This window comes from Wyeomyia smithii, chromosome 3 (assembly GCF_029784165.1).
Source record: "Wyeomyia smithii strain HCP4-BCI-WySm-NY-G18 chromosome 3, ASM2978416v1, whole genome shotgun sequence".
Classification (NCBI taxonomy): domain Eukaryota; kingdom Metazoa; phylum Arthropoda; class Insecta; order Diptera; family Culicidae; genus Wyeomyia; species Wyeomyia smithii.
The window spans coordinates 79,614,057-79,624,630 of NC_073696.1; the positions used below are offsets into that span (position 1 = coordinate 79,614,057).

Genomic DNA, 10,574 nt, shown 5'->3' on the forward strand with positions numbered 1-10,574 from the left:
GAGGTTCAACTTCTTCGGAAGTTACCTTTCAACTCCATACCAGGTATGGAGCAACAATCCCAAAACGGTCACTGATTTCATCAATCATGTTGTTCCGAATTGAGGCACATACTTACAACCAACTAGCTCAACTCCATCAATGAGTTCGGGCATCCTGTAAACTGTGTAAAGCAATCGGGACCAGTCACAAAAGACTATCATTACTGTAGTAGTGGCACTTCAATGCCCTTCAGGCATATAAAAAACATGCATCAAGTCGTTCGCTTGCTATAATCGTTTGAAACCTGACGCAACATTTGCCAGTTTCATTTTCAATTTTACAAAATGTAATCTAGCATAGAAAACAAAGACGTAGTCCTACATCAAAATACAGCCTAATGAGCATTCAAGGAGCAAAGGAGCGAAACCAAGCATGCTCGAGGTATGATATAAGTCAAACAAGCCAGTCGTCGTCGTAATCGTTCGAATTACAACCCGAAAGTAACTGTTAGCGTCAGCAGAATCATAAGGTTAGCCCTATAATTGTCTTATACCACTATACCACTAATGGTTGGCTGCGAATCCTGTGTCCAATTATAACATAGCGATAACAAAATTTAACACCCTAGGCTTTGCTTCCATCAGTTTATATGTATTGATAACGAAACTCGAATGACTAATTCAAGCTTTCAACAAAACGATTATCTTAGCTTAGACACGGAGTTATTTCAAAGTTCAGGAAATAAACACAGCAAATCTATAGGTTTCTGTTCTTTATTGGTATCATCTCAATAATTATTACCGTTCTATGTATTACAGTAGCAGTAAAATATTATTTTAAGAAATAGAAGGATATAGGGATTCGTTTACTTCAAAACGGTTTGATTTCACTCACTCAAACGATCTTCCATACCGATGTATGATAGTTGGGATGTTTGAATTATTTCTCACGTTTCCTTAAAGTACGTTCGTTGGAACAAATTAAAATACAAAAAAAAACTACAGGTTTGCTCACAAACATCCATATTAGTATTATAGTATATAGCAACAAAATAAAATAATTTGTTTTTGTGTTTGTCGGGACAGTTATCCTCACTGTCTGTCCGTTGTAATAGTCAAGTTGAATTTAATTCTTACAGTTCTGTGTCAGATTTTGCAACGCTGTTGGGGGAAGTAAATAGACGCAGCAATGAAGCGCTGTATCGGAAGAAGCAGTATCGCAAAGCGAGTAACAAGTAGAATCACCTTGGCGGAATCTTGACAAAGAATGATACAAGCAATTGATTAAAAGTGCTGTTTCATCAGTGCTTCACTGTCAGTCGTTTTTCGCATCGTACAGGATATAAGGCAAATAGTTAACACATCTGCAAACTTCAGATAAGACAAAAAAATGTTTTATATGAATAAAAATGCTTTGGAAATCGATTTATTTTAAGCAAACTCAATAGACTTCAAACAATTATCTTGCACGCTACCTTTTCAGACAGCAAATTTAAGGTTCAATTTTTTGAAAGGTGGATGTCTATAATACTTCTTAAGCGCTTTGGAGAAGCCACTATACCCTCAGAAGGGGTTTTTGTAATTCTAATTTTGTTCTTACCGAAAGTACTATGCTCGTTGTTGCGCTTCTCGCTTACGTCTCCCGCTAGATAACTTTGTGGACGCATCAATCTATTCTTTTATTAATTTGATCAACGCGGCCAGAACTGCTGTTATCTATCGGGATTTTAAATCTGAAGAATTGAAATGAGCTATCAGAGGGTTTTCATTCATATTTTTTTCAACCCTGCGGTATAAAACTAATAAGAACTAGTATTCTTCGGATATTATTTACTTTCTCATCCCCGGCAGCGATCATCTGTTTTTCACATCAATTGCTAATGCGTTCTCTTAAAAGTTGGTTTTATTATCAAGTTTGCTTCCGAGATGTACTTAAACGATCGTATGTATTACTTTGCGTAAGATATCATCCTACCTCCCAGGCCGTGGGGCCACTTTACGCCGGCAGCTGCAGCTTCTTTCCCTTTAGCACCTTGGTGATGTAGAGATAGAAGAAATCGCAGTACAGGATTGTCTGAATTGCTCCGGCAAAAATTGCAATCAAGTCATAATGACCCTCAGCGTAGTATCGGTAGATCCAGTTCAGCAGATACAGCGCACGGTAGGAACCCAGAGCGAAGAGATAGTGGCTGGTAATACTTTCTGCCTCACCCGTTTTGCTGACCAAGAAGAGCTGCGGCAAGATGGCCACTGCCTCCAAATAGATCGAGAACGTCCACATCACTTCTATTGCAGTGAAGCTAGCGTTGATCAACAGGGCCAGGACGAAACACGGAACCAGCAGGAACTCGATGCGGAACGAATCATGGTTGTGGTCGTAGGTCGCCTTAAACTTAACATACATCAAATAGATGGTGGCGATCGATGAACTAATGAAGACCACTTTCATGCACGTATTGTAAACGCTAATAAAAGTCGTAACCATATCCAGATAACGGCTAATGTAAACCACCATGAACAAAATCTGAGATTTGCCAGAAATGCCAGCACACGATCTCGTCTTCCATATCTTGATTAGCAGCAGAATAATTGCCAGCAAATGCGACAAATCACCGGCCAGTCGAAAAATATTCATCCTTCACACAAGCGAGCTTACTTCCGTCACAAATAAAAACGTTCACGGTACACGAGCCGCAAATTCACCCACGACAATAACCGATCCGAAATTCTATTCCGGAGGAATGTTTTCCAGAGAATTTCGGCAATCAAAACGGGAAAAAATCTGCTTGCTGCAAAACCGGAGCGACTGACGTGTAAACAGTCTTCTTCCAACCAAAATGGCATTCGTTTTGCGTCTCTTTCTCGCGCACGAATTGTGATAGAACAACGGAGCGATTCAACCAGACAACTCACAGGCGAGGAAAACTGTCATTCGCAATGACAGCAGCACTACCGCAGAAACGCATTTACGTGTCATGCCTGGCCTGCCTGGCGCAGTTTGTTTCATTTGGACTAAGGCCACCCAAAAGTGGGTGGCGATTGTAAAGAGAATGGGAATCGCACATGCATGCGTTTGATATTTGAAATGGCTGTTTGTGAAATATTCTAGAAAACCGTCTTTTTCTGATATTGGTTGCTAAAGTAACTGACTAATGTGACCTATATGATACAGGTTTTTCGGATCAAACATAAGGACTCTTATCAATAACTTTTATATTAAAAAATAACAATTCACTTAGCTTGCTTTCACAGGGGTTTTAGGGTTTTGCGAATTTAGAAGCTTTACACGGTTTTTGCATTTAACGTGAATCGCTAGAATTTTAGGAAAAATATTGATTTCAGAAGACCTAGGTACAGTCGGTTTTTGCTCGTAAGACTATGTCTAATTGGGCTAAGTTTCAGTTGGGCTATAATCCAACTAAATCGAAGTCAAACGCTAGTTTTCGTTTGAGGGGTTTGTGGATGCATTGTTGAACGCAGAAAATAGAATTACTTCGAATAACAAAAACAATGAAATTGAATATAAATCAATCAAAACAATATTCGAATTAATTGTTTGAGAGTAAAAAATAAATTAACTAAGAGTCATGCCTGTTTATGAGAATATTTCAGAAGCCATTAAACCAACCTGCGACTTCAAGGCATTATATTCCAAATCAATCATGCATCATGTTCACTTCAATCTTCGCACGCAACAGTAAAGCAGTGGTTCTTTGTAGTATCGAAAACTGATATATTTACCTACCTTCAAACACTGCAATTCTCACGCTTAAAAGTTGCTATTTTTTTCATATCACACAATTTATAAATTGTTTCACCTGGATGAAACTTTTGCATATGTTTGATATACAATATCCGGTGCGAGTGTGCTGACTGGCAAACGTGACACAAGTAGGGTCTTTCGCCTGAATGACTGCGTAAATGGAGCGTTAGTACCGAGTTCACGTAAAATGATTTTGGACAATGTGGACACTTGAAGTCTCGCCTTTGAGTATGGACACGCATATGCAACTCCAGACGAGATCTACAATAAGAACCATTTCAGTAACAGTTGGATCCAACCAATTACTACGTTACATTAAGTGGTCGTAAACTTACTTGGTCAGAACTTTCATCCCGCAGAGTTCACATTCAAACTGTTTCTCCCTGTGCAAATATGAATGTGAACGCAATGTTAGTTTGTTACTCAAAACTTTACCACATTTTTCACATGGATAGTGTCCGTTGGCATGCGTACGTCTGACATGGCCTCTTCTGGACGTTTTGCAATGAAATGCCTGGTCACAATCAGGTTCAATGCATGCATATGGCTTGATACCCAAGTGATGGTTTCTGTGGTATTCCATTCTCGAATCTTGCACCTTTTTGCCACATATCTCGCATATTACATTACGGCGCTCCCAATATAATTCTTTTTTAGAGCGCTGCGCCAGCTGTTCTTTGGTAAACCTAACCAGGGATCGCTTTGGTTTTGCATCTAGTACTTTTTTCTTAGATTTTCTTGATTGCTTTATAACCGATTTCCTCGAAGGTTTAATAACAACTAATGGCAGGGGATCTATTCGTAATGGAGTTTTTTCGGAACTACTTCTTCGATATTGATCTTCTTTCCGCCTCAAATCATGTTTCAAATCGTGGTACGCATTTATGTTATCATAACAAATATCACAAGTTGCCGCTGCATAATTCTGGCCTCTTGGTACCCTAATCTGTATAACGAACATATTGTTCATCATATTTGAACTAATGCTCTGATGCATGCAATATACATACCATCATGACAAAAATATCCTGCGCCTTTTCAAGGAAGTTTCTGTCGTTTAGTCGCTTGTTCGCTACGCACGGCTGCATACAAAATCGACACATAGCCGAACTTGTCATGACGCTAGATTTGATCAAACTTTAACCAAATCACGTTCATAATGCTGTTAAAATTATACTAAAAACAATATTCACGAGTAATGTTTACCTCTATCAGAAATTCAGAAATAACGTTGAAGATTACGACGAAATCGACCAAAACATCGAAATGTTGATAAGGGGTGAACAAGATTTTTTTATTTATTATCGATATTTTACGCTGAAATTGCTGACAGAAATTTTCGATGTTGTTTCAAAATGAGTTTCGTTTACATTAATATTTTTGGCAGAGCGCATGTACGCTTCAAAAACATGCAAAAATATAATATGATATTAAATTAGTTGTCCTGAAAATTTAACTATCGTAACAGCTCTGTTAAAAATCGCATGTTGCCGCTAGGACGCTGAGCAGCCGCTCATAGCATTGAGAGCTGATAACTTGTCTGGTTAACGTTAACTTGGTCGAATCCGAAGCTATGCATTTCTATATGCGAAATGTTACAATGCTTGAGCCCACCATGCAAAATTCCGTTTCCTTAGGGATGGGGGTATTGAATTGCCGTATACTGCGTTACGTAATAGGCGAATGTTCTCTAATGTCGAGGATAATATCGATTATATCATATAGTTATCGCGATAATAAAATATCAAATTACATAACCCTGAAGTCAAGTCGAAAAGCATAACCATTAGAAATATCAAAACATTCAAAACAAAAAGAATCATTAGTTTGATCATTATTTATTTAATGCACCGTTTGCTTTAAACGTTGCGTACGATGTCGGTTAAAGAGGAAAAGGTTTGTCGTCTTTGCATGTCCCGCACTAACGTCGTCCATACCCTACTGGAAGATAATCTTCTACAAAAAGTGGCTATTTGTGTTAGTCTCCTGGTAAGAGACGCTTAGCGTCGGACGCACCAGCAAAAAATAATCGAATATCATTTTTCACAGATAAAACCCGATGATACAATTCTTCCCTTGGATATTTGCGTTCTTTGTACATTAAAAGTTAAAGACTTTTTCGAGTTTCGCCAAAACTGTTTGAAGGTACAACAACTTTTCGAACAAAGTCAGGCGAGCGAATTGGAAGAAAAATCATGTCCACCATCAAAACTAGTAGAACCCAGAATCGAGAAATGCAACTACGTTGAACTGGAAGAGTCTACAAAGATTTCCAAACTGGAAGTAGAGTTTGATCGTTCTGTTGATCATGAACATTTGGATGAATACGAGCTTCTATATGAAGAAGAAATGGCGCCAGAGTTCGCGGAACTAGAAGATGACAGCGAGGAGCAAACTGAGAACATTTTGGACGAGCAAGAGAAAGTTCTCTTGGATATTGAAGAATCGGTAGACTCTGATAATGATAATCATCAACATTTCGAAGTTGAAGTTCTTGAGGTACACCAAGTGAAGAGTCCACTGCAATCTGCATGTAAGGAAGAATCGTCTGTCCCACCTGTTCAACAAATAGATTTTATTGAAGAAGCCGAAACCGATACTTACACCGTACCGAAGCGTGGAAGTGTGCGAAAAAAACAAAACACCGAGTTAGGCCCAAAACGGGATGAAAAGGAAATTTATCGTTCACTGCTAAAAAAATGCGAGACATGTGGTAAATTGGTTGAGCGTAATCGTCTGGAGGGTCATTTGAATCGGCATGTCAATATTCGACCATATGAATGTGGAGCACCGGATTGTAAAAGAAAATTCCACTGCAAAATTGCGCTTCGACTGCACACACGGGGACGTCATAGTGACAAACGTTTGCCTTGTGATCTGTGCGGAAAAGTATACAGCTCTACTAAAACTCTTTACCATCATAAAAAGGAAACACACTCCGAGAGGCGGTTCAAGTGTGAACTGTGTGAGCTGTGTTTCGTGTCGAAGTATGTTACTTCCTTGTCGTTCTGATTGTTTAAATTGTGACGATTTTTTTTTGTTTCAGCGCTCGTTTGAATCGGCACATGATGACGCATAGCGATACATTCGAATTTAAATGTCCGCATTGTCCCAAAGAGTTCTACCGCAGCAATAACCTTAAAGTACACCTGAGAAGTCACACGAAAGAGAAACCCTTTGCCTGCAGTGCTTGTGACAAAGCCTTCGGATACCAGCGGCTGTTGAGGGATCACGTAGCTCGGCATCATAGTTGAGATGATTTTTCAGCGCTGCGCGATTTGTACATAAAATATTATATTTGCGATAGCAATTTTTCGTTCAGTTACTTGTCACTAGTGATGTAAGAAAACAAACCTCCCTTAGTTTTAATAAGTTTACGCAGGTGTCTTAGTTCACAAAATAAATAGTTTCGAATGTACTTTCTACATTTGTTTACGATGTTAGGTGTCCTAATCAACAAAGTAGGGCCCTATTAAGTAGAGTCGACTCGATTCGTCTATGTATCACAAATAAGATGAGTTTAATTTTAAGATTTATGTTTCGATTTTAAGACAAATTCTAAAGAGAATAGGGACCTCTAATTACTAAGTTGAATTTTTCGAACAATTCAAATCATAAAATTAGAGGTCCCTATTCTGACCACCATCAGGTCACAGAACCAGGTGGATAGCAGCGTGCGAAACACTATGCAATACTGATACTGAACGTTCGTACAGTCAGACTGCGTTTTTATATAGATTGATCTGTGTGGACAGTATAAATAACCTGCATTTTTACTCTCCGAAGCAACTCCGGCCCTTACAAGTTTCTATCTTGCCTCTCCACAAGTCATATGATTACAAAAACTGCCAGCTGAAACATGGACACAACTGGTTGGTATTACCTGGGCAATGTTGTCATCCCACAGTAGCTATGTGAAAGGTGCGACGCAATCATTGGCGCGTAAACCATCGGTAGCAGACGAAATACTTCCCCAACCCGAGCGTATATTCGCAGGATGATGTGGCTCAAAACTGTGTCTGATCTTCATGTTAGGAGCGGTTGATCAACGTCCAGTTATCACCGTGGGCTCTAAGCAGAGCTGACACGATGGTCCCCAACCGAGACAAGAGGTTGGGGAAGGCCCAACCAGTCGCCCCAAGGAACAATATGTTACAAACAACGTAAAAGATAATACGAATCGGCACAATTGGCATGGACCTAAGCAACGAAATAAGGACTACGATTGAAAACTTGGGACATTAAACTGCAAATCGCTCTGCTTTCCAGGAGGCGACAGGATATTCTACAATGAGTTACATCCACGCAACTCAGAAGTTGTAGGACAGAAAGTATAGAAAAGCGGGTACCGGGCGGCCATAGCGGGCTTCATTGTACGCGTGATGAAGTAGCATCCCGTGGCATGGTTGCCCGAAGTACCTTCTTCCCTCGCAAAGATATCTACAAAACTATCTGGAAATCACCCGACACAGAGAATCAAATCGACATTATGGTCGACGGCAGGTTTTTCTCCAACGTCATCAATGTTCTTACCTACCGCAACGGAATATAGATTCCTTGTAATATGCATGCACTCACAACTCTCAACGGTGCACAACGCCCGCCGAAGTGGAGTGCCGTGACCATAATCAAGGAACTGCGGGACGCCTGGTTTGCACAGAAATACGCGCAGGAGTTGAAGGCAGCGCTATCTATAGAAGAGCAGCTATTTTTGAAGATGAGTGAAGGAGCATTCGATTCTTCGTAGGTATTGTTGCTGTAGCTGTACTAGGTACAAGAATACCGGATCATAAAAACAATTGGTTTGACAGCGAAGAACGCAGCACGTTTGAATGCGGCAACACCGTACGAGGGTGAACGTGGAACGACACCGACGACTACGGAGACGGCTGAAACTCAGTTCACCAACAAAAAGACCGATATTGCGAAGCTGTACTAAGCTAACGACGCTCGCAAGTTCTACGAGAAACTGAGCAGCTCCCGCAATACGTGCCGTAAACCGATATGTGCAGGAGCTTGGACGGCAACCTCCTAACGGATGAATGTGAGCTGATCGAAAAGCGGAAGCAGCACTTCAATGAGCATCTGAATGGCGATGCAGGACCCTGAACGAAATTGTAATTGATTAGCGATTTGTATGTAATGCTGGTGTTGGGACTAGGTCTCATAACATCAATGGTGCAAATTAAGAATATGGACCTCATGAAATTGTTAATGTCAGAGTTTTAACGTGTAAAAATATGCCATAAAGACTTTAATGCTTCTTACACCAATAGAATAGGATGGTGATAAAAAAAACTAAGACAGATAACTAAGTTTCATAAATTTCCCATGAAAGATCGTTACATTAGCTTACTTGCAAAAAAAATCAACGCCTTTGCGAGATCTTACGCTTCTCGAAATTCTCGATGGGACGCAGCAGGGGGACATTAGGCGGTTTCGCCGACTTGGGTACCACATCGACATTCAGCCGCTCCATCTCCTCCAACAACCGCTTCGAGTAGTGGACCGACGAAAGATTCGGCCAGAAAACCGCGTCTTCGCCCTTATGGTATTTCTTGATGAGCGATGCAACTTCCGGCCGGCACTCCGTACTAGAAATTTTCCCGTCCAGAGCCAATCCGGAGCGGGTTTGACATCCCCTTCTCGTGTATTGTCAGCCACAACAGCACTTTCTTGGGGAACTTGGTGTGTGAAATAAACTTCACCGCGGAGTTTACTTCTTTCGTGGGGGAGCTAAAATACGAAGCGCCCTGCCAGTCGTTGCCATCTAGAGTGAGATAGGACTCGTCGTTCACCACCGCCACGTTATGATGCGCCGGAAAAATCGACTTAACAGTTACACCGACCTCCCGGTAAAGCGTACGCAGCGATGTAGACACTTTTCCCAAGGTTTTCCTCTTCTGAATCCTTTGGAGCTTCTTGCCGCTCAGGGTCGTCGGCCGTCCGGAACTGGACTTTCTTTCGATGTTCAGATTGATGCGGGGTACCGTGCCTTGAACGCGCACACTGCTAAACGGAGTAGCTTCACTGTTTTCGGCATCACGGTTAAAGTTCGACTGATAGGGCTGTCACATTCTGCTGATTCATGGGTTGCTATGATTGATGCTGCATTGGTAGTTTCGTTAGTGCGTGTAAACCCATGAAACATCGGCAATTTATGTCATTTTTGTTAATGCAAAGGTTAGTCAGACTTAAAACTCGCGAAGTTGCTGAAAGTGGTAAAATCGACCGTATCGTTGAGCAAACACATTTTCGTGAGCGGCAAACTACCGATCGGCAGAATCACAGCAAGCGTCGTAATGGAACTAAGGATTCAAAACTGCATTTGAAACAAAAGTTTCAAATGCCACTGGTCGAGAGGATGTCCCTAGTATGTTTAAATTTATTTTCACGATAAATTAATAAGGAAATTTATCGATTTGGTAAGCTTTCTGCCCTTTCGGACAACGAACCCAAGTTTTTGTAACAAAAAAGACTATGGATCCAAAAATGTACAAGCAGGAGTGCCTGAGACAACGTAGGTATTCTTCAGTACATTAAGACTCGCGATGGTTTGTCCGAAAAAAAGGATACCTGATACAGCGCTTTAAGCATAATCAAAGTACAGGGAAACAGACGTGTCACTCTATGACGATTTCTTCATTCAGAAAAATCACAATCATTTTGAAACTTTGTTCAGCCACTGTGGCCGCTGTACGCGAAGACAAAATCCGTTTTTACCAAAATTAGTTAGTATGCAGTAGGCGCACATGGTGGCGCATAAGTGTATCGTTGCAAACAAGGACGAAGATTTTTGAGGGTTTTTCTTTAAAAAGGCACATCTGTTTGT

The 10,574-nt window shown here is 40.7% G+C and overlaps 3 protein-coding genes across 3 annotated transcripts; 1 reads left to right on the plus strand and 2 right to left on the minus strand.

The window, feature by feature from the left end:
- Positions 1-737: 737 nt before the first annotated feature.
- Positions 738-2,844, minus strand: LOC129727279 (ER lumen protein-retaining receptor). The gene has a single exon (XM_055684953.1). The coding sequence runs from the start codon at positions 2,612-2,614 to the stop codon at positions 1,976-1,978; it is 639 nt and encodes a 212-aa protein (XP_055540928.1). The 5' UTR covers positions 2,615-2,844; the 3' UTR covers positions 738-1,975.
- A 369-nt stretch (positions 2,845-3,213) lies between these two features.
- Positions 3,214-5,005, minus strand: LOC129729706 (gastrula zinc finger protein XlCGF52.1-like). Its single transcript, XM_055688469.1, has 3 exons — positions 4,753-5,005; positions 4,078-4,688; positions 3,214-4,003 (listed from the first exon to the last, which is right to left on the minus strand). The coding sequence occupies exons 1-3, from the start codon at positions 4,858-4,860 to the stop codon at positions 3,727-3,729; spliced, it is 996 nt and encodes a 331-aa protein (XP_055544444.1). The 5' UTR covers positions 4,861-5,005; the 3' UTR covers positions 3,214-3,726.
- A 507-nt stretch (positions 5,006-5,512) lies between these two features.
- LOC129729515 (zinc finger protein 155-like) lies at positions 5,513-7,160 on the plus strand. The gene is made up of 3 exons (XM_055688142.1): positions 5,513-5,731; positions 5,792-6,729; positions 6,789-7,160. The coding sequence occupies exons 1-3, from the start codon at positions 5,618-5,620 to the stop codon at positions 6,994-6,996; spliced, it is 1,260 nt and encodes a 419-aa protein (XP_055544117.1). The 5' UTR covers positions 5,513-5,617; the 3' UTR covers positions 6,997-7,160.
- The last annotated feature ends 3,414 nt before the right edge of the window (positions 7,161-10,574 follow it).

Coding starts and splice junctions, on each gene's coding strand:
- LOC129727279 (XM_055684953.1), bottom strand. CDS start 2,614: ATGAATATTTTTCGACTGGCCGGTGATTTGTCGCATTTGCTGGCAATT.
- LOC129729706 (XM_055688469.1), bottom strand. CDS start 4,860: ATGACAAGTTCGGCTATGTGTCGATTTTGTATGCAGCCGTGCGTAGCG. Junction 4,689..4,752: donor AGGATATTTTTGTCATGATG/GTATGTATATTG, acceptor TTCGTTATACAG/ATTAGGGTACCAAGAGGCCA. Junction 4,004..4,077: donor GGGATGAAAGTTCTGACCAA/GTAAGTTTACGA, acceptor TTCTTATTGTAG/ATCTCGTCTGGAGTTGCATA.
- LOC129729515 (XM_055688142.1), top strand. CDS start 5,618: ATGTCGGTTAAAGAGGAAAAGGTTTGTCGTCTTTGCATGTCCCGCACT. Junction 5,732..5,791: donor CTATTTGTGTTAGTCTCCTG/GTAAGAGACGCT, acceptor CATTTTTCACAG/ATAAAACCCGATGATACAAT. Junction 6,730..6,788: donor GAGCTGTGTTTCGTGTCGAA/GTATGTTACTTC, acceptor TTTTTGTTTCAG/CGCTCGTTTGAATCGGCACA.